The sequence below is a fragment of the Manis pentadactyla genome, chromosome 2 (genome assembly GCF_030020395.1).
Source record: "Manis pentadactyla isolate mManPen7 chromosome 2, mManPen7.hap1, whole genome shotgun sequence".
NCBI classification, from domain to species: domain Eukaryota; kingdom Metazoa; phylum Chordata; class Mammalia; order Pholidota; family Manidae; genus Manis; species Manis pentadactyla.
In genome coordinates this window covers 113,169,802-113,197,076 of record NC_080020.1, presented here as the reverse complement: position 1 = coordinate 113,197,076, position 27,275 = coordinate 113,169,802, and the positions used below count along the sequence as shown (strand labels likewise).

The 27,275-nt window shown below is 42.7% G+C and overlaps 1 protein-coding gene across 1 annotated transcript; it reads right to left on the bottom strand.

The window, feature by feature from the left end:
• Positions 1-1,071: 1,071 nt before the first annotated feature.
• LOC118935637 (UDP-glucuronosyltransferase 3A1-like) lies at positions 1,072-25,851 on the bottom strand. The gene is made up of 7 exons (XM_036932120.2): positions 25,538-25,851; positions 24,591-24,692; positions 17,553-17,667; positions 15,186-15,717; positions 6,684-6,915; positions 5,019-5,238; positions 1,072-3,266 (listed from the first exon to the last, which is right to left on the bottom strand). The coding sequence occupies exons 1-7, from the start codon at positions 25,641-25,643 to the stop codon at positions 2,990-2,992; spliced, it is 1,584 nt and encodes a 527-aa protein (XP_036788015.2). The 5' UTR covers positions 25,644-25,851; the 3' UTR covers positions 1,072-2,989.
• Positions 25,852-27,275: the final 1,424 nt, after the last annotated feature.

Sequence of the window (27,275 nt, the reverse complement as noted above, 5' to 3'; positions counted from 1 at the left end):
ATCATCAGTCAGTCTTCTCATGGGAAGGCCCAGCCCACACTCCCAGAGCCCGCTGTCCCAAATCCTGAACCTCTGGAACACTTCCATCAAACATTTGCTTGTTCATCTCATGTTCTGTCTGTCAGTAAGATGAGCTTCTCTGTGCTAATGTCTTCAAGAGTTCTGACGCTAAGGTATATGCTGCACATTAGCTGGCCTTATGGAGACACCATGTCTTAAAGAATCAACTGCACTGATGGAAACCGTGGCACAGTGCTGGGCATGTGAGTAGAAAAGGTCCTAATGGACACCATAGCTATTTCTGGGATCCTCCTTTTTGGCAAATTACTACGTGTAGCAGTCAGAAACATGGGAATTGGAATATGAGTATAAGAAACAGTTATTGGAATAGAAGGATGTGGAGCCATCAATTAGAACCAGTCATTGAAATTCAAATATATTTGTCAAGATGGTCCTCTCTGGGGACTGAATTTTATATAACATCAAATTAAGACATTCATGATAACCGTGAGGCCCAAAGGGTAGGGCTACAGGATCTTGTGTGCATGACAGACTGAGACATCACCCATCCTAGGATAATCCTAGGAACCTAAGAAAGAGGGCTAAATCCTCAGGGGAAGTACAAGTTCCATCAAACCAATGGCTCCTTTAGACACAGCTCCATATTGCATAACCTGTCCTTCTCTATTTGTCTCATTTTCTATTCAAAGGTCCCGTATTCTTGTATTTTAGATGTACACGTTGAAACATGAGTCAGCTGGACATGTTTAAACAAGTCTATTGAAATAGATAAAGTTCAACTATCTTTACACCTATTGAATAGATAAGGTTATAAAGAGAAAAAAGAGATATTTGGTCAATTCCTTTCCTAAGAGCTCAATTTCCACAATATTTGTAGCTTCCTAGTTTCCATAATTTCAATCCATTTGGGGACCAGTCATGGAGTCATTTCCTGTAACTTCAATATGCTGTTTCACATTTGACCAAAAGGAAATTGTCAGACAAGCAAAATGTTCTAAATTTGCTGATTTGGGATGGGGAGGACACATATCAGACATATGGGTCTATACAGATATTCTACATACATTTTTAATTAAAATTTTTTCATTGTGGAAAGAGTCACTATTTCATTCATGCTCCCATGCATCGCCCATTGATGCAGATATCCAGTGAGAGACAGATACAGACATCTAAGGACACGCAGAGTCCTATAGCGAATGATCTACAACTGCAGACTCCTTAATGTATAGCTTTTATGTCTGGGGATGGGCAGAGGGATTTGTATTTTCCAGCCTTCTGGATTCCTGTTGTCCTGCCAGACCCCACACTTTCTCTGGCTGCCTTTCTGTTCTTCATCACCCAATATCCAGACTGCTCCCCCTTCCCATCTACCCTCCTCTCGCTCAGACATGGAGCCTTTTCCAAGGTGGATGCTGTGGTTCCCTCATGCTTTTGTGTCCCTTTCCCTTTGTCAAAGCTTTTCTCTGCCAGGACTCTTGCTCGGGATTTCCATATGGGATGCAGATTTTCTCTTTCTGGGTACAGTTCTGGCCCATCCAAGGGCCTTCTGTCCCCTTTTCCTCTCGTCTGCACTATTTTTCTGAACTCACTAGCTCTCCACAAAGCTTTGTAATAGGAGCTCAGGAAAAACACTGCTGAATTTGATGTTGAGTTTTCCACATATGGGAAAGTGTTAGTTTTATTTGTTCTTCTTATTGATCTTACCATGTGAATGCCATGGAGTTACATTGTGGTTTGTGGAGGGCCTAGTAGACATTCTAAAGTCTTCATTCTCCATGTGGGGCCATGTGGGGACATTTTGATGTGGATAACCTCTAGTTATTACCCCAAAGTCTTTGGCACAGAAGATCTCAGAGCCATGCTGATTGAAAGGAGAATCCATGTGTAAATCACATTTTCTACAGACTTGGAAATAGGGGCACTTTAACCTTCTTATAGCACCAAAGGCTCAGTGCCCCCTGGTCTAGGCAGTAGTCCCGTGAGGGACAGCACAGAGGCCTCCCTGTACTGTCTTGGCATCAACAGCCACAATCCCGCTCCCCATTCTCACCTGCACAGGAATTGAGGGCTGGGGCTCTGTGACAGACATCATCACCTCTCTCTCCCTGCCGGTATGTCCCCTTCACAGTAGGAAACTCATTGAGGCCAAGTCTGTACCAGGGGCTGCCTCAGGCCCAGTCAGAGACTCAAACAAAGAAACTAAAGTTTTATTTTTTAGTATGTAAAAGACTGCTTGCTGATTTGTTACATAGACCAGGACAAAATCACAGGAAATAACAAGAAATTCTGCTTTGATGGGTCAAGCATTGTGGAGGGCTTCACGGCCCTTTACCATGTGTCACACACTACAGGTCAGATAACCCAACTCCCACTCCCAGCTCTCTGAGTCCTTACCAGCTGCAATGCAGAGACCTTCCCAGTTTCCCTTACAGCTGTTAGTGGCAATATGGCAGAATTCCAGGCATGGGGACAGAAGTCTCTTTGCCAGAGAGAGGGGGAAGATAACAGTGTGAAAACTTACTTTCCTCGTCAAAGGGATACGTGTAGCTTCCCGAGCTTTGAGGAGAGTTGTCAGAGAAGCAAACAGAACAGAGAAGTATTAGCAAAGCACCTGTCTTAGGAGTCACTCCATGACAAGGGGTGGAGGCAGGATGATGGAAAGAGGCTGAGAAGATCCTGGCCATGGAGGCTGGGATGTTCAGGCTCAGGGCCTCCAAGAGGGTCACGCCAGGGAAGGCAGGCTTCCAGGCTTAAGCTCTCAGGGACACTGGTCCAAATGACTCAAGGGCATAGTCACACAATAGCCCTTGTTAACTGGCAAATAAAAAACCCCACAAGTGCTGAATAAAGAATTTCAAAGCCAGCAGGCAGGGACTTGTAGCAAAATGAGCAACTGGCTATGATGTGGAGAACAAGGGTGGCCAGAACAGGAGGGAGGTTCATGAGACATGGTGAGCCGCATATGGCCTCAGGCCTCCTTCAGCTTCCTGGCCCCACACAGCCACCTGGCCACCATGCCCAGCAGCTTCCCACAGAGCCACACGGCGACCAGGGTGACCAACAGCAGGAACAAGAAGACGTCTAGCAGGTACTGCTCATGCCACGGCTGCTGCAAGGCGTAGGGCTTGAGGTGTGCTGCACCCCCTGTCTGGAGGATGTGGTCGATCCAGCCCACCAGCCGCTGGGCTGGGGTCAGGGGGTGGGAGCGCCTGATGATGCTGGCGGCCACCGCTGCTGATTTGTACCTGTTGGTGACACAGGGCATGGCATCACTCACGTGCTCTTAGATGTCTTAGAGATCTTTCATGACACATGGACCCACATTTTCCAACATACGCACAAAAGACTCAGGGTCAAGGAAATTTGGTCATCTTGGCCTTGCCAATCCAGCCAGGCCCCTTTGCAAAGATCTAACTGAGGCCTATATGCAAAGATCCATGCTTAGTGCTGATTGTGCTGGATTATAAAAATGTCACTAAACAAAAAGGTCTAATATCTACCCCAAGGAGGATTATAGACAGCATAGATATAAAGTAACATATATATGTAATGTATAGTGAAATATGTTGAGATACATGTTACCTGTATAATTACATGTAATTGTGTGATTATTGAGTACCTACTTTGCCACTGTCATGCTAGGTAACAAATGTGACTTTGCGGACTGTGGCCTGGATGAAGCCTGCATCTTCCTGTCATTCAGAGAGAGCATCATGTGGGCCAGCACTCTCATAGTGGGCTGTGGCCTACATATTTGAAGAAGGCCTCTGACTTAGGACTGTGCTTGACATAAAGCTCTGCTGTCACAATCTTCAAACCCTTCAGCCTTATAAAAAGGGGCTCCACATTTCCATTTTCCATTGGGCCCCACAAATCATAAACCTTGCCCTGAGGTACAATGTCTACAGACCATCACAGCCCAACGGGCCTCTACACAGGGGCATGTGGATGACTGACATTTAAGGTCTGGGTCTTTGAAAATACAACAGAAGTTACAAATTCATTCTTCACAACACGAACATTTTCAATACATGACGAACCAAATATAAACAAATTTCTGGGGTTGTCTAACACCTCCAGCTTACCAAGCTTTCCAGGGCTGAAAATCATAAACTGGCTGGCTGTTTCCAGTCATATAACAGGAAGTGCTTACATGTCTCCTATGAGCAAGGTAACATGTTAAGACTTGATATTTGATTCAGATTTATGCCCTTGATACTCCAAGTTACTCAGTCCCTCTTAGTTATGAGAAAGAAGATATGTATTTTTCTTTTCACATTGTGCTGATTGGAAGTTATCAGAGAGATCAAGAGACCCCATGTATCCACTCAGGTAACAGAAATTTATTCAAACTTAATTTGTGGCAGCCCCGGGAGGGGCCCAGGAACATAGTGGAAACAAGAGACACACGTTGCTGTCTGGGGGAGCATATGCACTCTATTGTGGCAGGACAGACAAAAATTAAAACATAAAGCAATGGGGTAGTTACAGATCCCAAGGAGTGTTAAGACGGAAATAATGAATTATGATTGGACTGGGTGGGAGAAGAGTCTAGTTAGGACTGTCGGACAGCCATCAGCCTCTGAAGAAACAACACTGAAGATGACACCCCAATGTCATGAAGGAGCTGCCTCTGAACAGAAGGGAAGGGTGTTCTTGGGAGCAGCTCAGACAAAGAGCCTGAGGTAGGCACAGTGTGGCATGTTGGACAGAAGAGCAACCTCCTGCCTCAGTGGGAACTCTACTATACAAGTGCCCACAAAATATATGACATCTCAGGGACTCTGTGTAGATAGTTTGTGTCTCTCACAACCCATAATTAGAAAACTGTTCTCAGCATCTAACCTAAAATGTCTAGTCTGGCTCTCAGAGGAAACAGTCAGCTGTTGCCTCACATGCATGTCCTCAACATTTCTGCTTGTGTTACAAAGAAGACCCACGTAGAACCCTTCATGCCTGATGGTTCCTATGGACCTCAAGCCCAGAGAGTCGCGTACCTCTTGTCCTCTATGACATGCTTCATCTTCAGAGCCAATGTCTCAGACTTCAACTGCTTTAACTGGATGGAGACACCTAAATTTTTAGTTTCTACTCGGAGCAGGTTTTCAGGCTGGTCTCCAAACAGGGAAATCCCCACCATGGGCACGCCATGTTGGATGGCCTCCATTATGCTATTTATTCCTCCATGGGTGACAAAAAGACGTATGCGAGGGTGAGCTGTTGCAAATAAGGACAGTACATTATTTCAGAATGGAGAGTTTCAGAACACAAGGGAAAGTGACAAAAGTAGAAGAAAATATCAAGATGTTAAAGATGCATTGGAGCTTTTATAAAGATGGTTTTGCTTGGGACATATTCCAGCAGCTGGTTCCAACATACAGAATTCCTAGCCTTACCTTGTATTGAGACACCTTGCCATAGATAAGAATTAAACAGAGACTCAGAATCCAGGAAATTCTGTAGAAAATAGTGCTAAGGCAGGAACATATCTCTATGTATCCACCCAAGCTTCCTTCCTTCTATCACCCCTGTGCCTTCCCTCAGCTCTGTTTTCTCTTTACATGTCTCTCTGACTCTCCCTCTGTCTCTGTCTCTGTCTCTGTCTCTGTCTCTCTCTTGTTGTTATGAACAGTCTTTCCTCATCTGCATATAATCTCCCTCTTCCTGAATTCTGGACACAGTCATTGACATCACAAGTCACATGGCACTCATAAAACTGACAGTAACTGTTTTCTTTCAAAGGACTAGGCCCTTGAAAGCAGAGATGGAGCTCTGTACCTCAGTGTTTCCAGTTTCAGCATTTCCAAACCCTCCTTATTTAGAGCTAACTAAGATGATCACTGATTATGAACAGTTCATCTCAGACTGTGCTGCTCAACTGGGATGTGCATCTGAAACACCCTGTCTCTTTTTTGAAATGAGAATCATGTGTCCTGCCTCAGAATTAAAGAAATACATTTATAGAAGTGGAACCAGGAGTCTGTTCCTTATATTCCCCAGATGTTTTTGGTTCATAGCATAGGTTATGAACCTCTGAACCAGTCAGTGGCTACGGCAATGAGGGGTCTCTAAGAAGAAGCACTGGGCACAGGGAAAACCTGCTGGGGGCTGAGGGAAGTCCCTGTTAGCAAAGATGCAATGGAGTAAACAACTGGCTATGAGATGGCTCAGCTTGGCCTCAGGGGTTTCATCACTTTTAAAGACACCGTTACCATCAGTGTTCTTAAAGTATGAGTTATTCACACCTGAAGCAAAGGAGGATGTGTGTGTATGTATGTGTAAGGGCAGAAGGGAAGAGGATGCTCATGAAGACACTACACACAGTGTGAATACTCCCTGCTAAGTTTTCTCAGCATCCACAGAATGTTTTTGATTGTGGTTAAGTGACCTTTACTATACCAAAGGCAGTTGGTCAATGGCTGCTGACATTGACCTAAAATAGAAAAGAATGGAGGGCGAAGGCTATTTTGTCATCTGTTCTCTATGGAGGTAGAGACTGATTCCCCAAGATCTCCAGCTGGCGGCTCCATTCCTGCCCTCTGGAGACTTGCCTTTAGCTATCAGACCTTTACTCATCCTGACAGGATTGCCCACTTAAGGCCACAGCCTTGATGGGCGCTAAACACACAAAGAAGAAAGAAGCAGATCTGAGCAGCCCTTACCAAGGATGTCATTCTGGGGAAGCCAGTCAACAATCTTCACATTTGCTGCCAATAGGATGTCTTTGGGCCAAAAAGATGGGTTACACTTCCATATCACCCCTTGAGAGAGTTGGGCAAAGGCATCGTTCATCTCCTTGAGGACTTCTTGGGACTGAAAGACGCTCACCATGGAGCCCAGGGCCACCAGGACAAAGCCAGAGTCACCAAACTTGGCAATGAAATCCTCAAATTCCTGGAGAGAGGGAAGTAAGGAAAGGAGAGGAACAAAGTGGTTCATAAAAGCCTACACAGCCATGCAATGGAAGCCAGTTATTAACTGAACAACCCCCCTGCCATTCTGGAGCTCACTGTCCTGAAACCACTCTCATCGCCTCTGGGACTCACAGCTCATAGCTCAGTTTCTTCTGCACCTTCTCACACCCATTGTGTTGGTGGGAACATCTTTCTTCTTTGGAACCCTTACGATGGTGTCAGGGCCATCTAGACCCTCTACTCATATTAGGTCCATGGAGGCATGGTCACGTGGGATTCTCCAAGACCTCTAGAGGTGGTAGTATAAGGAAGAAAAGCAGTGAAGTCAGGATCCACCAGAGGGAGGTGGGATGTCTGAGGCTGGAGTGGAAAAGCTGGGAGAAGGTGTCTGGCATAAGAAGAAGGGGGTTCAGGGACCGAAGAGGACAGGCAACTGGCCACATACACACAGTGTGATATGTAGCATGTTTTGCCCCAATATTCCATGATATTCTCAGTAACTGATCTTTATGGTTCACTTTCTACATCAGTGGTTCATGCACATGACTGAAGGTTATACCCACAAGGGAAGAAATTTAAAGTGCCAATGCCCATGTGAACCCCTGTTCTGTGCAGATTGGCTTTTATGCCCCTAGGCAGCACAGCAGAATGCCCTGACTGAACGTTGAAATCTTACCTTTAACACAGTTCTGTCAATTGTTCCTTAAGTGTTTCTCCAGACCCTGACTCTCTCTGGACTTCCAAGGCCCTCTGCCTCCTCCTAGACCCTCACTATTGAGTTGAGTCCATCTAGCATGACATTGCCTGATTCACCGTCTCTAAAGTCCACTTCCACAGCAGCCTTGTCATCCCTTTATGATTATAAATGCAAGAAAGACCATACATAAAAAATGGAAAATACAGAGGAGAAAATTTTTTCAAAAAAGCCTCTGCAACCTCACCAACAATTCGCTCCCCTGTCCCATGGCCAATGCCTGACTTGCTCTCCTATAAGGGAAGGCATTTTGCAATCTGGCCTGGCGATACCAGTGCAATTGAATCTTCTGCTCTTGTCTAGCCAGAGTCACCCAGGAAACCAAGAATTATTCCTAGTTTAATTTTTACCTTCACACCTGGAGTCAACTTTTCTCCCCAACTGGAACACCTTCCCTCCAAGCTCTATCCTTAAAAAGTCCTTCCACCCCCTTGGGCCCATCTAGCCCATGGATCATCCCCCAGCTCTCCATGCTTTCTCCATGAAAGGTCAGTAGGAGGAGGGTGAAACTTCAGTGCCTGGAAGGCCAGATCAGACAGGCAGTCTCCCTGGCTCTGAAATGAATGCTGGTGGGAATGTGACCTTTACCACTGGAGCCTTTGTCCCTCCTTTAGAAAACAAAGTTCAACACACTTCCCTGCCCACTGGCAAGGTATTATTTAGATAAGTTCCATATAATTACAACCCTCTGCAGACAGATAACAGTCAGAAAACTCACCTTAGTTCCCCTCTGTTTTGAAAACATTTAGAACAGTGGGGCTGAGTCTGGGCTGGCCATTCTAACCACCAGGGTAGCTTTCACAATTTCAATGTCCAGGCCTGACACCAGATCCACCAAACCAGGGACTTGGTAGATTTAGGAACTGGGCTGGCCTGGAGACAGTGCCTGTGGTTCTTACTGTCAGTCCAATGAAGTCCTGCCTTGGCCACCCTCATCTCACGGTGCTGTGTGTTTCACTATAACTTTTCCTTGCATGTGACAATCCTTGCATGTGACAGATGCTTATTACATACCTACTGTAATATGATCGTATGAAAATATCAGCTTATTAAGAGGACTATCCCAGAGGCAGAGCCAAGATGGCAGCATGAGTAGGACAGTGGGAATCTCCTCCCAAGAACATATATATTTTTGAAAATACAACTAATCCTAAAAGAGAGACCAGAAGACACAGGACAATAGCCAGACTACATCCACACCTGCGAGAACCCAGTGCCTGGTGAAAGGTGTAAGATACAAGCCACAAGCGGAGCCAACATGGCGGCGTGAGTAGGACAGTGGTAATCTCCTCCCAAAAACATATTTTTGAAAATACAACAAATACAACTAATCCTAAAAGAGAAACCAGAAGACACAGGGCAACAGCCTGACTACATCCACACATGCGAGAGCCCAGCACCTGGTGAGAGAGGTAAGATAAAAGCCCTGGCCCGGTGGGACCCGAGCACACCTCCCCCCAGCTCCCGGCGGGAGGGAGAGGGAGCCCAGGACTGCTAACCACCCAGCCCCCGCCACGCGCACCAGAGCGCAGACACAGTGCATGCGTGGAGGGCTGGAAACTAGGGAAACAGGGCAGCAAGACCTCTGAGTAGGTTCCAAAGCTGATGGCCCTGTGACAAAGAAAAGTGGGTGCTTTTTGAAAGTTTTAAAGGGACAGGGACTTAACAGCTAGACGGAAACAACACAGGCCACAGCCCAGTGGCTGGAAATTACAGGGAAAACCGGGTGCACTAACCCCCTCGGCAACAGCTCTGAGAACCCTCATGGAGATCAACAACCAAACAGCCCCCGTCCATTACCCCTCCGGGCGCTGCAAAAGCAGACAAACAGCCTAAAGCAAACCCTGCCCACAGAAAGGGAGATCCATCCACATCAGCCGGCCAAGACACAAAGACCCACTCTACACGCAATTACCCAACACAAAACACTAGGGGTCAAAGTTGTCCCAGTAAAGAAAGGCCAGTAGCAAGTGAAAAGTTTGGCCCTCCCAGCTGACAGTAAATAGCACCTGTCAACATGAAAAGGCAAAAAAATATGATCCAGACAAGACTAACCCAGACAGCTTCGGCATCTGCTACATCTTCCCCTGAGAAGGAAACTGGGGAGATAGATTTAGCCAGTCTTCCTGAAAAGAATTCAAAACAAAAGTCATAACCATGCTGATGGACTTGCAGAGAAATATGCAAGAACTAAGGAAGGAGAATACAGAAATAAAAGAAGCTCTGGAAGGACTTCAAAACAGAATGGACGAGATGCAAGAGACCATTAATGGACTAGAAAACACAGAACAGAAATGCAGAGAAGCTTATGCAGAGAGAGGTAAAAGGATCTCCAGGAATGAAAGAATTTTAAGAGAGCTGAGTGACCAATTGAAAAGGAACAATATACGCATTATAGGGATACCAGAAGAAGAAGAGAGAGAAAAAGGGATAGAAAGTGTCTTTGAAGAAGTAATTGCCAAAAACTTCCCCAAACTAGGCGAAGAAATGGCCTCTCAGACCACAGAGGTACACAGAACTCCCACGACAAGGGATCCAAGGAGGGCAACACCAAGACACATAATAATTAAAATGGCAAAGATCAAAGACAAGGACAGAGTATTAAAGGCAGCCAGAGAGATAAAAAAGGCTACCTACAAAGAAAAACCCATCAGGCTATCATCAGACTTCTCAACAGAAACCCTACAGGCCAGAAGAGAATGGCATGATATACTTAATGCAATGAAACAGAAGGGCCTCGAACCAAGGATACTGTATCCAGCACGATTATCATTTAAATATGAAGGAGGGATTAAACAATTCCCAGACAGGAAAAAGTTGAGGGAATTTGTCTCCCACAAACCACCTCTAAAGGGCATCCTACAGGGAATGCTCTAGATGGGAGCACCCCTACAAAGAGCACAGAACAAAACACCTAACATATGAGGAAGGGAGGAGGAGGAAAAAGAAGGGAGAGAAATAAAGAATCATCAGACCGTGTTTATAATAGCTCAACAAGCAAGTTAAGTTAGATAGTAAGATAGTAAAGAAGCTAGCCCTGAATCTTTGGTAACCACAAAGTTAAAGCCTGCAATGGCAATAAGTTCATACCTTTCAATAATCACCCTAAATGTAAATGGACTGAATGCACCAATCAAAAGACACAGAGTAATAGAATGGATAAAAAAGCAAGAGCCATCCATATGCTGCTTACAAGAGAATCACCTCAAACCCAAAGACATGCACAGACTTAAAGTCAAGGGATGGAAAAAGATATTTCATGCAAACAACAAAGAGAAGAAAGCAGGTGTTGCAATTCTGGTATCAGACAAAACAAACTTCAAAAAAAAGAAAGTAACAAAAGACAAAAAAGGACATTCCATAATGATAAAGGGCTCAATCCATCAAGAGGATATAACCATTTTAAATATATATGCACCCAATACAGGAGCACCAACATACCTGAAACAAATATTAACAGAACTAAAGGAGGAAATAGAATGCAATGCATTCATTCTGGGAGACTTCAACACACCACTCATTCCAAAGGACAGTTCCACCAGACAGAAAATAAGTAAGGACACAGAGGCACTGAACAACACACTAGAACAGATGGACCTAATAGACATCTACAGAACTCTACATCCAAAAGCAACAGGATACACATTCTTCTCAAGTGCACATGGAACATTCTCCAGAATAGACCACATACTAGGCCACAAACAGAGCCTCAGTAAATTCCAAAAGATTGAAATCCTACCAACCAACTTTTCAGACCACAAAGGCATAAAACTAGAAATAAATTGTACAAAGAAAACAAAAAGGCTCACAAACAAATGGACGCTTAACAACACGCTCCTAAATAATCAATGGATCAATGACCAAATCAAAATGGAGATCCAGCAATATTAGAAACAAACGACAACAACAACACTAAGCCCCAACTTCTGTGGGACACAGCAAAAGCATTCTTAAGAGGAAAGTATAGAGCAATCCAAGCATATTTAAGGAAGGAAGAACAATCCCAAATGAAAGGTCTAATGTCACAATTATCGAAATTGGAAAAAGAAGAACAAATGACGCCTAAGGTCAGCAGAAGGAGGGACATAATAAAGATCAGAGAAGAAATAAATAAAATTGAGAAGAATAAAACAATAGCAAAAATCAATGAAACCAAGAGCTGGTTCCTCGAGAAAATAAACAAAATAGATAAGCCTCTAGCCAGACTTATTAAGAGGAAAAGAGAGTCAACACAAATCAACAGTATCAGAAAAGAAGAAAGGAAAAATCACGACAGACCCCACAGAAATACAAAGAATTATTAGAGAGTACTATGAAAACCTATATGCTAACAAGCTGGGAAACCTAGGAGAAATGGACAACTTCCTAGAAAAATACAACCTTCCAAGACTGACCCAGAAAGAAACAGAAAATCTAAACAGACCAATTACCAGCAACGAAATTGAAGCAGTAATCAAAAAACTAAAAAAGAACAAAACCCCCAGGCCAGATGGATTTACCTCAGAATGTTATCAGACATACAGAGAAGACATAATACCCATTCTCCTTAAAGTTTTCCAAAAAATAGTGGAGGAGGGGATACTCCCAAACTCATTCTATGAAGCCAACATCACCCTAATACCAAAACCATGCAAAGACCCCACCATAAAAGAAAACTACAGACCAATATCCCTGATGAACATAGATGCAAAAATACTCAACAAAATATTAGCAAACTGAATTCAAAAATACATCAAAAGGATCGTACACAATGACCAAGTGGGATTCATCCCAGGGATGCAAGGATGGTACAACATTCAAAAGTCCATCAACATCAACTACCACATCAACAAAAAGAAAGACAAAAACCACATGATCATATCCATAGATGCTGAAAAAGCATTCGATAAAATTCAACATCCATTCATGATAAAAACTCTCAACAAAAAATGGGTATAGATGGCAAGTACGTCAACATAATGAAGGCCATATATGATAAACCCACAGCCAACATCATAATGAACAACGAGAAGCTGAAAGCTTTTCCTCTGCAATCGGGAACAAGACAGGGATGCCCACTATCCCCACTGTTATTCAACATAGTACTGGAGGTCCTAGCCACAGCAATCAGACAAAACAAAGAAATACAAGGAATCCAGATTGGTAAAGAAGAAGTTAAACTGTCACTATTTGCAGATGACATGATATGGTACATAAAATACCCTAAAGACTCCACTCCAAAACTACTAGAGCTAATATCGGAATACAGCAAAGTTGCAGGATACAAAATTAACACACAGAAATCTGTGGCTTTCCTATACACTAACAATAAACTAATAGAAAGAGAAATCAGGAAGACAATTCCATTCACAATAGCATCAAAAAGAATAAAATACCTAGGAATAAACCTAACCAAGGAAGTGAAAGACCTATACACTGAAAACTATAAGACACTCATAAGAGAAATTAAAGAGGACACTAAAAGATGAAAACTCATCCCATGCTCCTGGCTAGGAAGAATTAATATCGTCAAAATGGCCATCCTGCCCAAAGCAATATACAGATTCAATGCAATCCCTATCAAACTACCAACAGCATTCTTCAATGAACTGGAACAAATAATTCAAAAATTCATATGGAAACACCAAAGACCCCGAATAGCTAAAGCAATCTTGAGAAGAAAGAATAAAGTGGGAGGAATCTCACTCCCCAACTTCAAGCTCTACTACAAAGCCACTGTAATCAAGACAATTTGGTACTGGCACAGGAACAGAGCCACAGACCAATGGAACAGAATAGAGACTCCAAACATTAACCCAAACATATATGGTCAACTAATATTCGATAAAGGGGCCATGGACATACAATGGGGAAATGACAGTCTCTTCAACAGATGGTGCTGGCAAAACTGGACGGCTACATGTAACTGGATCACTGTCTAACCCCATACACAAAAGTAAATTTGAAATGGATCAAAGACTTGAATGTAAGTCATAAAACATAAAACTCTTAGAAAAAACATAGGCAAAAATCTCTTAGACATAAACATGAGTGACCTCTTCTTGAACATATCTCCCTGGGCAAGGGAAACAAATGCAAAAATGAACAAATGGGACTATATCAAGCTGAAAAGCTTCTGTACAGCAAAGAACATCATCAATAGAACAAAAAGGTATCCAACAGTATGGGAGAATATATTTGTAAATGACAGATCCAATAAAGGGTTGACATCCAAAACATATAAAGAGCTCACACACCTCAACAAACAAAAAGCAAATAACCCAATTAAAAAATGGGCAGAGGAGATGAATAGACAGTTCTCTAAAGAAGAAATTCAGATGGCCAACAGACACATGAAAAGATGCTCCACATCGCTTGTTATCTGAGAAATGCAAATTAAATCCACAATGAGATATCATCTCACACCAGTAAGGATGGCTACCATCCAAAAGACAAACAACAAAAAATGTTGGCGAGATTGTGGAGACCCTCCTACACTGCTGGTGGGAATGTAAATTAGTTCAATCATTGTGGAAAGCAGTACAGAGGTTCCTCAAAAGGCTCAAAATAGAAATACCATTTGACCCAGGAATTCCACTTCTAGGAATTTACCCCAAGAATGCAGCACTCCCGTTTGAAAAAGACAGATGCACCCATATGTTTATCGCTGCACTATTTACAATAGCCAAGATATGGACACAACCTAAATGTCCATCAGTAGATGAATGGATAAAGAAGATGTGCTACATATACACAATGGAATATTACTCAGCCATAAGAAGAAAACAAATCCTACCATTCACAACAACATGGATGGAGCTAGAGGGTATTATGCTCAGTGAAATAAGCCAGGCGGAGAAAGACAAGTACCAAATGATTTCACTCATATGTGGAGTATAAGAACAAAAGAAAACTGAAGGAACAAAACAGCAGCAGAAGCACAGAACCCAAGAATGGACTAATAGTCACCAAAGGGAAAGGGACTGGGGAGGACGGGTGGGAAGGGAGGAATGAATAAGGGCAGGAAAAAAAGAAAGGGGGCATTACAATTAGCATGTGTAGTGGGGGGGGCACTGGGAGGACTGTGTAACACAGAGAAGACAAGTAGTGATTTTACAGCATCTTACTATGTTGATGGACAGTGACTGTGAATGGGGATGTGGGGGGAACTTGGTGAAGGGGGGAGCCTAGTAAACATAATGTCCTTCATGAAACTGTAGATTAATGATACCAAAATAAAATTTAAAAAAAAAAAGGACTATCCCACCAGGGCCAAGACAAGTATGAGGCAGGAGAGGACCCTGGGTGCTACATTTAAGGAGGTGTTCAACCCCAGGGTTGTGCAAGTCCTATCAACATACCTGTATGACCCTGAAAGTGAGCCCTTCCTTCAAGAGGGTGTCCTAGGCACCTCACTTGCCTCCCCCTGCTTCACTCCCAGGACCCATAGGCAGGCCACCAACTCTGCACTGAAGGGCTCTACATGACATGCACATTGCATACTAAGGTGTACTTACTGGTGGTACTGGTTTAACAGGTTTGGACATTAAGCCTCCTACATACACAGTGTTGGGAAGCAGGGGCCGAGCAAATTCAAAGGCAAAGTCAGAGTTAACAAACCACAGCTCTGCTTTCTTTAGAAGATGAGGCAAAACTGGCCTAGAGCCTTCAGGAAAATGCTCCTTGATGGTGTTGTCAAAAGTAGAGTACATTTGCCATTTTTTCTTGGAGAAATCTAAGAACATCAGAAAATTCTTTACTCGACCCCAGAAGCCCATGTGATCGGTTAGCATGGAGAAGAATACTGGCACATAAGACAGGGGGCTCGGTAATCCAAACTTCTCAAAGCCAAAAGAAGAGGGGAGAATGGACACAAATGGCTTTCCAAGTTTCTCAGCAACCAAGTAAGGACAGTACTCAAAGTTTTCAACTATCACCAGGTCGAAGTTCTCATTCTTTAAGACATCCATGATATCCGTTCTCCTTAGGAAATGACTGCACTGAAGCCCCAATTGTTCCATAAGTTTTAATAAGTGTTCAAATAGAAATCTATAAGAAAGAAAATAAATGATTGATACTCGTTGGATGTGTTAATTTCACAGTACAGTACATTTTTCTAAATCTTGAGCTACACAAATTTATCCCAAGTAAACAGAATACACCTAGCAGCAACTCACCTATTAGATCAGAAATACCCTCTTTGTCTATAAATACATTCATTCAGCCACTCTGCACTGATGCTCTGCTCTTTAAAGTGCCCTCTTCCTCCTTCCTCTTTCCTCTCTGATCTGATTCCCCATCATCCTCTAGTCCAGCTCAAATACATCACTGAATACTAAATTTTCAAAATTTATGGGCACAGTTAAATTACATTCCCTGAAAATGAATTGTCACTGTTGGGTCTTCTGCTCTGGGAGCCATCTCTGACCATCGCAGACCTTACAGACTTCTTTCACTTTGATAACTTCTGTGATGTTCTTGTTATCATGGATTTATATGCTGACTTGTTATGAGAGATTTTCTTGTTTATTCAGCCAAACTGTAGAAGTCATTGATGACACAGTCCCAAAAATCTTGCGGATATAGGCCATATTTTAAAATCATTGTGACTGATCCCCTCACCTAAGGGATTCTTTCATCATATTAGCACTCAAAAAGCAACCTAAAATGGGAATTCCACTTTTCTATGCCCACATGATAAACAATGAAGGGAAAAAGAAGCCTGCTTTTGAAACATATGGTAAGCCTGTACACTTCAAAATAGTCTGAGGGACCAGAGAACCCAGTGGCAAAGCCTATGGACACGTAAATAAGAGTTTGCCTGTGGGGCTCTTCCAGGGCATTATCCTCTTGTAATGCTTTCCTATCACTGCCTGTGTAAAACTTGACTGTGTTTACTGTTTGTACAACATATGGGGATGTGGATGAGGATACCCGTGCATCTGAAAGTAACAGAGGTAACAGGAGCAAAGGTTCAGGACCTCAGGGGCCTGGCAGCTAGCTGCACGAACAAATGAGATCATCAACAACACCCGGGCACCCCTCTGATTGTACACCACAGCACCTTCACACCCCACCCAGACAGAGGAGGCACAGATCTGAGAATTCAGTAGGACTGTGCAGGTATCTACTCGATCTTTAGGACCAACTTCAAGTCACACAATGGAAATGATTGGCTGAAATCATCCTCTGCTGGGTATTTTTAAAGATTACACAGAATAAAGGAGGGGTTGTTAACTATTTTGGATACTTTCAGTTAATACTGTAAAAGTCCTTAAAATATGGTTAATTATTCCAAGGTGAAATTGCCTAATAAACAGAAAAATCTTTCAAGACTGCATGGTTCCCTTTACCTTCCTTCCAAAATATTAAATTGGGGGAGGATAGACAAAGTCTGTAATTAAAATACAAAACTAAAGCACAAGATGATATAGAATTAGTGTCACATGACTAGGTGAGATTAGACCTACACAAGAAGGACTGAGGTTTTCCAGTTTGAGTGACATAAAGGGGTTTCATGGAAAAAGTCAGATTTTAACAGGGTCAGGACTAGTAAGAAGAATTTTCCCAGAATCTTCAAAAATTGTGAGAGAAGAGTTATGAGGAAGTTCCAGAAGGAAGTATGTCCACTTTCTACAGAAATACATTTATGCTTGCTGAAGAAGAGGGACAGTACAGAGCAGGGTAGAATCTCCAGTGGATGATTTGGTGTGAAATTCTTATTTTTCCAGCCATCAACTCATCCCTAGGCCTCCTTCCCTCACTCCATCCAGCCATCCATCCAACCCTTTCTCATATCCTTAGTCCCAGCATCCATGCCTGTACCCATTCATTTGTACCACTGAAATAGTGACTTTTTGGTTCAAACAATAAGAATACATTACCTGCCACCCAAAGCTTCATCCATAAAAAATTCAATTATCTCCTTAAGTCCTTTGTTAAAATCTTCAGGTGGAAGCCAAGAGATAACTTGGTATGATTTTTCTGTCTCTTTAAAATCTAAGAACACAACAAAGGGTTAAAACTTAAATATGTACAAAACATCAAGGATCATCAGCATCATATCAACATGTATTTGATCCAATACATATTTACTTGACTATTTACCTTATGATATATTTTTGTCTGGTCTTTGGATACGTTCTCAGTCACCCAAAATTCTAAACTGAACTTATTTATTGAAAACCTTATAATAATACAGAAATATTTTCAACTTAAAGTTATGGAAGATTCCATTTAAAACTTTCATTGAATGTATATGTACTTGTCTCATATCACAGGGGAACAAATTATAGAGTTTAAGATAATTTCTCAAGTTGTCCACATAAGAAGTGGTAGAGTTTGCATTTAAAGGCAGCCATGTTGATTCCAGAGCCTCTGCTCTTTCTGTTACAGAAAAACTCATTTTCATTATGTAAAGTGATACACCCAATAGTTCCTTGTTCAGCAAAAAGAACCAGAAGGCCAAATTTAAAGAGTAGTCCTCTGCACCTCTACTTACCAGCATGGATTCTCCCCTACTATTTCTCCCCCAAAATGTCTGAGTGCATATCTGATGTCTGTCTGCTGATAGGTTTCAAGCACTATCTCCCACTCCCTCATCTTGGCAAAGTGGGAAAAAGTCTTCGTGCTCCTTCATTCATTTCTAGTGAGAGTTGCAAACCACGCAGTTCAGGCGAAGGGGAGGGAACCATCACAACCCCTACCCACAGCAAAACTCAAGCTTGTCACCCCTCTCTGCTCTGGAAAGACATTTTTCAGATTTGCTTAGGAGCCTGTCCTGCTCTTCCAAAAAAGCCTTATTAATTGAGAAATAGACATTGCTTTTCTCTTCATGCATGTGTACCCTCATCAGTCATAACTTCCAACCTCAGGGTGTGTAAGGACTGAGGGTAAACTAATGCTCCCATAGATTAAAGCTCCCATGCCTGGTCATAGTGAAATTACTGACTCTATCCAAGTACCTCCTGGCAAACACTTTGCAGTCACACATCTGGCTAATACATTCTGTTCTGAGCCTATTTCAACAGGATCTTAACCATAGTTTGCCCCAACTAGGAAGCGACACAATAGGGGGGCGGAGCCAACATGGCGGCATGAGTAGGACAGTGGGAATCTCCTCCCAAAAACATATATACTTTTGAAAATACAACAAACACAACTAGCCCTAAAAGAGAGACCAGAAGACGCAGGACAGTGGCCAGACTGCAGCTACACCAGCGAGAACCCAGCGACTGGTGAAAGGGGTAAGATACAAGCCCCGGCCCGGCGGGACCCGAGCGCCCCTCCCCCCAGCTCCCGGCGGGAGAACAATAGGCAGAGCCGGAGGGAGACGGAGCCCAGGACTGCTGAACACCCAGCCCCAGCCATCCGGGCCAGAGCGCAGACACAGTACATGCCCAGGGGGCCCTGGATACTGGGGGAACAGGGAGTAAGACCTCTGAGCGGGTGCCGAAGCTGATGCCCCTGTGACAAAGAAAAGCGGGGGCTTTTTGAAAGTCTTAAAGGGACAGGGACTTAACAGCTTGACGGAAACAGCCAGGTCACAGTACAGCAGCTGGAAATTACAGGGAAAACCGGGTGCACTAACCCCCTGGGCAACAGCTCTGAGACCCCTCACGGAGGCAAACAGTCAAGCAGCCCCCCCATCCATTACCCCACCGGGCGCTGCGAAAGCAGAGAAGCAGCCTGAGACAAATTCCGCCCACAGAAAGGGAAATTTCTCCCTTCTGGCCAGGCAAGACACAAAGACCCACTCTACACGCAATTACCCAACACAAAACACTAGGGGTCGCAGTTGTCCCAGTAAAGAAAGGCCAGTAGCAAGTGAAAATTTTGGCCCTCCCAGCTGACAGTCAATAGCACCTGTCAACATGAAAAGGCAAAAAAATATGATCCAGACAAGACTAACCCAGACAGCTTCGGCATCTGCTACATCTTCCCCTGAGAAGGAATCTGGGGAGATAGATTTAGCCAGTCTTCCTGAAAAAGAATTCAAAACAAAAGTCATAACCATGCTGATGGACTTGCAGAGAAATATGCAAGAACTAAGGAAGGAGAATTCAGAAATAAAACAAGCTCTGGAAGGACTTCAAAACAGAATGGACGAGATGCAAGAGACCATTAATGGACTAGAAAACAGAACAGGAATGCAGAGAAGCTGATGCAGAGAGAGATAAAAGGATCTCCAGGAATGAAAGAATTTTAAGAGAGCTGAGTGACCAAATGAAAAGGAACAATATAAGAATCATAGGTATTCCAGAAGAAGTAGAGAGAGAAAGGGGATAGAAAATGTCTTTGAAGAAATAATTGCCGAAAACTTCCCCAACCTAGGGGAAGAAATGGCCTCTCAGACCACAGAGGTACACAGAACTCCCATGACAAGGGATCCAAGGAGGGCAACACCAAGACACATAATAATTAAAATGGCAAAGATCAAGGAAGTGACACAATAGGCCTCTCATCAGTTGCCCAAGAGGTACTTCAACAGCCCTACCACTGGCCACAGTCTTTTTCAGCAACATCTTAATCACATCCAACTTTCACCAGGAGCACAGGTAAGACATTCCCTTGAGGACACCCTCCTCAAAGGACATTCACTTGACACACACATTCAGGGCACAGAAACACAAATAAAGGACCTCACACATGGAAGTTCCATTTTTCTACACAAAGCTTGAATCTCAGGACCTCAGTTAAATTCCTGAGAATTATTTGCTCAGTCTAAGGCCTCCCTATCCATGGCACTGTCAAGAAACAACTATTAAATCATGACAACAGAACATCTCAACAGGCCCATCATCTTTCAGGCCATTTTGCAATATGCAGGCAACATATATTTCATTTATATCTTTCCCTTAGGTTCATTTATGCTTTATTCCCTGGAAATCAGCCCACTTTGAATAAGGTACCCAGCAAAAAAAAACTCTACAATGTATCCAAATTGCAGTACAGTAGGCACTGTGATTAGTGTCCCCCAAACTTGCCTTCATACACACTTGGGCAACATCTCTTAAGCCTCCTGGAGTTCTGTTGACGACATATGATGGTGGTATCAGTGTCCTCCTGCTGCTGTAACAAACTACTAGAAACTTAGTGGCTTAAACCAACACATTTGCTATCTCATAGCTCTGGAGGACAGAAGTCCAACATGGGTCTCCGCAGTAGAAAAGCATGGTGCGTGCATGCAAGCCAGCATTCCTTCTGTAGGCTCTGGAGGGCAGTCATTTTCTTGCCCTTTCCATTACTTAGTGGCTGCCTTCATTCTTTGCCTCATGCCTTCCTTAAACCAAAAATCACATGACTGGTTTTTCCTTTGAACATCACACTTCCTTCTATTCTCTCCTATCAAATTTCTTTTAGAAGGACACTTGGAATTGCACTGGTCCACCTGCAAAATCCAGGACAATCTTTCCATATGAAGATCTTTATATTAATCACATCTGCAAAATCCTTTTGCTATGCAAGGTAGTTTATTCACTGGCTTTAAAGATTGGGATGTGGATTTCATTGGGAAGATGTTATCTTCCTACCATGTCCTGTTCTCTGGACCTAAAATACTCATTTCATCCCACATGCAAAAGACATTTACCGCATCCCAATATCCACAGAAGTTACAAAGTACCACACCATCAATTCAATTTCATTCTAAATCTCATCTAAAAGTCACCAGTTCTAAAGTCCCAAATTATATTATCCAAATAATTTAATCAATTATGGATGAGAGTCTAGGTATTATCCATCCAGAGGTAAAATATCTGTCCACCTGTGCACCAGTGAAATGAGGAAACAAGATCTGCTCCTAAGAAACCATGGTGGGACAGCTATAAGATACCACTTACACCTATGATCATACAAAACAGAAGGAAATAATGATTCTGGCCCTATGAACTTTTATGTCATAAAAACAATAGTACATTTTAAGGACTGGAAATAACCAACCAAGATCTGAAGCTCAGCCATGTGTGTTTAAAGTTCTGCACTCTGGGCTCATTGCTATACCCCCAGGGCTGTCCTGTCCTTCATGAGTTTTCTGCTGAATAGTTTATTAACCTGTATCTATCTTTTAGAGGTATTAATGGCCTTGTTTATTGTCATTCTTTCTTTGTCCCTTTGGTCCAAATTGACAGTTTTCCTCTGGCATAAAATTCTCAAGTGCCTTGCGGATCTGCTGGGTATGTCGTGGGAGTCCACTCCACAAGACAAGGGGCTGATCCACAGATCTTTACAAGATAATTTCTCCCCCAGTTTTCGTTTTTCTGCTAGTGTGGCAGAAGGGATCATAAATGACACACCTAATCTTCAAGAAGCCTCCAGTGAAGCTGGATATTCTGACCTCTTGATCCTTCAGGGGCAATAGGAATAGCTTTCCCAGCCACACCACTGGTTTTCTCTACCAGACAAAATGATTCTCTGCTTTCCTGACAGTGAATCTCCCAACTTTAGAATCTTGTGCTCTCTGGGTAGGCTGAGAATTCTCAAAATCATGGAGTCCTGTCTTTTAATGCTTAATTGTTCTCCTTTCAATTTATCTCTTTCCTGCCATATTTTACTATAACCAGCATGAAGATTTTATCAGCTATAGTTCCAGTAAAAGTCTGTTTAGGATGATTTACATATAGTCTAAGGCAATATAGATTACTTCTTTCTTAGTCCTCATGTGTCAAGCTCTCAACATCTGTATTTTTATAACAGTCTGTACAAGGCCATCTGGGGTTTTAAAATTTTTTTATCACACTTCTCAGTATTCTTTCAGATCCTACCTGTAACTTCATTGTGATTCCAGATATTGGTTGGTACAAGTATACTTGTAAAGATTAGAGATCTTTGCTTCTTCAGTGCCTCTGATGGCATTTATTCATTAAATAAATTAAATAAATTAATTTTCAATGATATAAAATAATAAATTACATTTATTTACCACAAATTGTAAATAAATAAATAAAGTGGGGAAGTGTGTCCAAACCAGGTGTTAATTAGTGGTTCAAATGTTACAGTATACTGAAATTGGCATCAGGTCAAGAATAACTAGCCATGGGTCATGTGTTTTCTTTATTTGTAAATAGCTAGCTAAAATCTACTCTTTAAGTGAATGAATATGCTCTTTTAAAGCCTCGTAAAGTCTCATAGTGTGAAATATTGAAAGAAATTCTATACTTTAAAACCTGTAACCCAAGTATAAAACTGAAAGGATTCATGAATTCCTCAATTGATTAAAAGGTTTGCTGTATTTATGCTATATTTGTTAAAGTACAAATGCTTATAGAAGGTCTGTAGCCTTAAGTAGTTTCTCAAAGTTCAGGGTATTACCAAGATTTTTTTAATCTAAAATTTTACTTTAACTTAATATAATTTAAATATTAATTATATTTAGTGACATTTTCTAAAATTAATACAATCATTTAAAAATCAATACTTTATAGATATTTAATCAATCTGCAGTTAATGCAAATGCAAAAGGATATGTATATATGATTGTCAGTAGAGAATACAGAATCTAATGTAGAAGGTGATTTAAATGGTTTTAAGTAGGGACTTAGATTGATATTTGTACACCAGTGTTCACAGCAGCATTATTCACAATATCCAAAAGGTAGAAACAATCCATGCTGATGTTTGGATGATGAATGGATGAATGCATAAGCGTGTGGTACATACATACAATGGAATAATATTCAGCCCTAAAAAGGAAGGAAATACTGATCCATGCTATAACGTGGTGAGCCTTTAAGACATCATGTTACGTGAAATAAGCTAGTCATAAAAGGACAAACATTGCATGATTCCACTCACATGAAATATCTGGAAGAGTCAAATTATTAGAGAAATAAAGAGGAATACTGCTTACTGGGGCTAGGAGTGGATGGTAATAGTCACACTGATAGAGCTCCAGATTGTGATGAGGAAAACATTCTGGAGATGGATGGTGCTGATGGTTACAGAACAATGTGAATGTACTTAAAGTCAATAACTATGCACAGAAAAGGATCAAGTGGCCAATTTTATGTTGTGTATATTTTACCACAATTAAAAATATAAAACAAATTTTGGTAGAAGAAAGTTCTTAAAATAATCTGCACAGTAACAGAGTCTGAAGTGATCTTCAAAGTTTCATGATTTCTCAGATTTTGTTTTTCAAAGATGCTGCTTAATATTGATTTCTGTTTTAAATCAAAGCTTGAGCAATACTTCACACTGAGAAATCCAGAGCTTAAAGTCCTAAATCCACACAATGCTCTTATTAATCTATTCTGTGACTTTGCACAAATCATTTATGTTCTCTGTGCTGCTGTTTCCTTGCCTGTCAAGGGAGGAGTTGATAAGATTTACTTGCTAAATAAATTTAACTTAAACATTACCTAAAACTATTTGGATTCAAGGACTCAACTAAGAACATCTAATAACAGTATGTATAAACTTGTCGGCAACTACTGACTTTTCAAGAAAACAAGTTCATCTTGATAGATGCTGAATCTTACCTGCATAAATAAGGGAATCTCTCAAAAAGCTTCCTTAAATTGTAGGTAACATAAAGAGGAGAATGTAATCTATGATACTGAAAAAGAAAAGTGATCCTTACCGATAAGAAATCTTGCATAACAGGATGAACACTCCTGTTCCACACATTTTGAAGCTATGGTATAAAGCAGTAGCTGCCAAAATAGCAAATAATAATGTAAGGAGGGTTCCTTGGGTCTGAGCAGAGGCCCAGCTAAGAGCAGGAGACACGGGACCATGGTGGGGAATACAGTCGACAGAGCCAAGGTCCCATCGCCTCACAGAAACACACACAGAGACACACACATTCTTTTCTATCTTTCAATCCAATTTTATCTAAAAAACATTTTGCTGGGCCCTGCTGTGTGAAAGGTGATGTACTTTGCCTGCACTAGAAGATATCATCAAGCAGTGGTAAAACATACCCGGTATCAGGGAGTTTCCTCTCTGGAGAAGCATGGTGACATTATGGCCATGAGCTTGAAGGATCTCAGACACCTGGTTCATCAGCAGATAATGGCTTCCACCTAAGAACAATGCACAGTTTCATTTCTGTAATGATGAGAACAGAGGGTCTGAGATGATGGGCTGGTAGATCAGGAGCGGAGAGGCAGGAAACAGAAAGTTGATGTTGAGGGGAGGAGGATGAGCTTCATCAAGCAGTGTCTCCGTGTGCAGCTTGGTGGCCCCAGGCTGCGCACCCAGAGCCCGCCTCCCCAAGTCCTGGGCCTCTGGCAATTCTCCATTAAATGCCCTTTGTAACTCTCCACGTCAGTGTGATGAGCTTCTCTGTGTTTAGGTCTGAGGAGTTCCTGATCCTAACGTACATAGTGCATGTTAGCCAGGCCTTACGGAGACACCATGTCCTAAATCTGAGTGCCCTGGTGGACATTGTGGCACAGTGCTACACATGTGAGTGGGAAGGGTCCTAATGGAAAATCAATCAGAGCTATTTCTGGGATCCTTCTCTTTGAAATTTATGAGACTCTCTGCTCTGTAACCCCCAGAAATTTAGAGCAAGCCTCTGAACGCCCAGCTTGGGGAGTCCTAGTGGAGGAACCTGGGCACTTGGAACTGGGCTGATCTCAAACTTCTGGCCTCAACTCAATGCCAAAGAGAGTGCATCCTGAGCAGGAGAGACAGGAAAGGGTTTTTTTTTTTTTCTCTTTTCCAGAACTATCTTCTCCACTTTGGCAGCCATGGAGCTCTTCATGCCTGCACAAAAGGCTCCACCTCTCCCTCCTCCAGCCTGGGACACAAGCCAGGTCTGGGAAGCCGCAGGGACAGGCGCTCTGTGCAAGGGCTGCTTGTCCGAGCTCTGGCACCGGTGCCCGGGACGCGTCTGCCCCGAGATTCTAGGCCAATCACTTACCCACAAAAGAGAGAGTCAAGATTTTGGCTGCTTGTGAGAGCAGGAGCCCGGGCACAAGGAAGCCCAGAAGCAGCAGCGCCCGCGGTCCCGCCATGCTCGCTCCCATACAGCACTGAGCCCAGTCCCGCTCTGCGCGCCCTGCTCCCAGCGCCCCGCGCCCTGCAAGGGACCTGTGCCCAGGGGACACACGCGCGCTGCAGAACAGGCCGGACACTGGCTGCCAGAACAGGCAGGAGGTGGGAAGAGGTGCATGCCACCTCTCTTTGCCCTTTGTCCGCTCTTGCCCATCTGCTCCTCCTCCCTGTATGCGTGCTCCATTGGAAATTCTGTCCTCAGCGGGAAAATCGGGTCAGTGAGCGATCTTTAACCCCTCTCTGTCCATTAATCACTGTATTCTCCTCATAGAAAAAAATGAACCAGAAGGGTAGGGACCTTAGGAAATCAAGTGGTTAACATCTCCTCTGGAAGTGACTTGAATCCTCAGTTTTATGGTCCCTTTCCCAAACTTAATGGTGCTCCACGCCCTGTCTAACTGCTCTAACTACCTCATACTCATTCCCCCTGCTCCATTTCCCGGGCACCTGTTTAAATTCTCTGCCAGTATGCCAAGCTCAAGAGACACTGCTCCCTGCAAGCAGCTCTACTCCTTGGCACTAGTTTGTTTCTGGTCTCTAGAAGGAAATTCCCAAGGGAAATTGCCCAATCACTCCTGGATAGCAAAGAGGTAATTTATTCAGAACGACGTGCTAGAGGACTTCCTGACCCTGGAAGTCCAGATCTTTACTTGGAGGACTGAATCTCTAAAGCTGAGACAATAATTCTCAGTGAGTATCATAAAACACGACTGGGGATTTTTCCAGACTCTTCAGGCACAGCCAGGGACATCTTGGAATTCTGTCCCCTCGTATTGTCAGCCCTGGAGGGACAGGGCATGAAACCCTAAAAGTCATCTTTGCATTTTCTATCCTCAAAATAAGACCGACTCTAGTAATGGTTTTTCAGTGCAACTCTAAAACAGGCATAGAAAAAATTTGTAAGACCGGGAACCACAGAACTCCTACAATAAAACATAGGTGGTAAGCCTCTTACTATCTTTATTGGCAATCATTTTTTGGATTCGATACCAAAGCAAAGGCAACAAAAGCCAAAATAAACAAATGGGATCTACATCCAACTAAAAAACATTAGCACAGCAAAGGGAACTATCAACAAAATGAAAAGGCAACCTACTGAATGTGACCAAATAGCTGCAAGGCATACATTTATTTAACCGTTAATATCCAAAATATATAAAGAAATCATACAACTCAGTAGCAGAAAGAATAAACAATCTGATTAAAGAATGGGCAGAGGACCTGAAAAGACATTTTTCAAATTAGACATACAGATGACCAACAGGTACATGAAAAGATGGTCAGCTTCATTAATGATCAGGGCAATGTAAATCAAAACTTCAAGGAGATAACACCTCATACCTATTCGAATCGCTGTTAAAAATAGATAAGAGAGAGGGGCAGAAGATGGCGGCATGAGTAGAGCAGCGGAAATCTCCTCCCAAAACAACATATATCTATGAAAATATAACAAAGACAACCCTTCCTAGAATAAAGACCAGAGGACACAGGACAATATCCAGACCACATCCGCACCTGAGAGAACCCAGCGCCTCGCGAAGGGGGTAAGATACAAGCCCCAGCCCCGCGGGAGCCGAGCGCCCCTCCCCCCCAGCTCCCGGCGG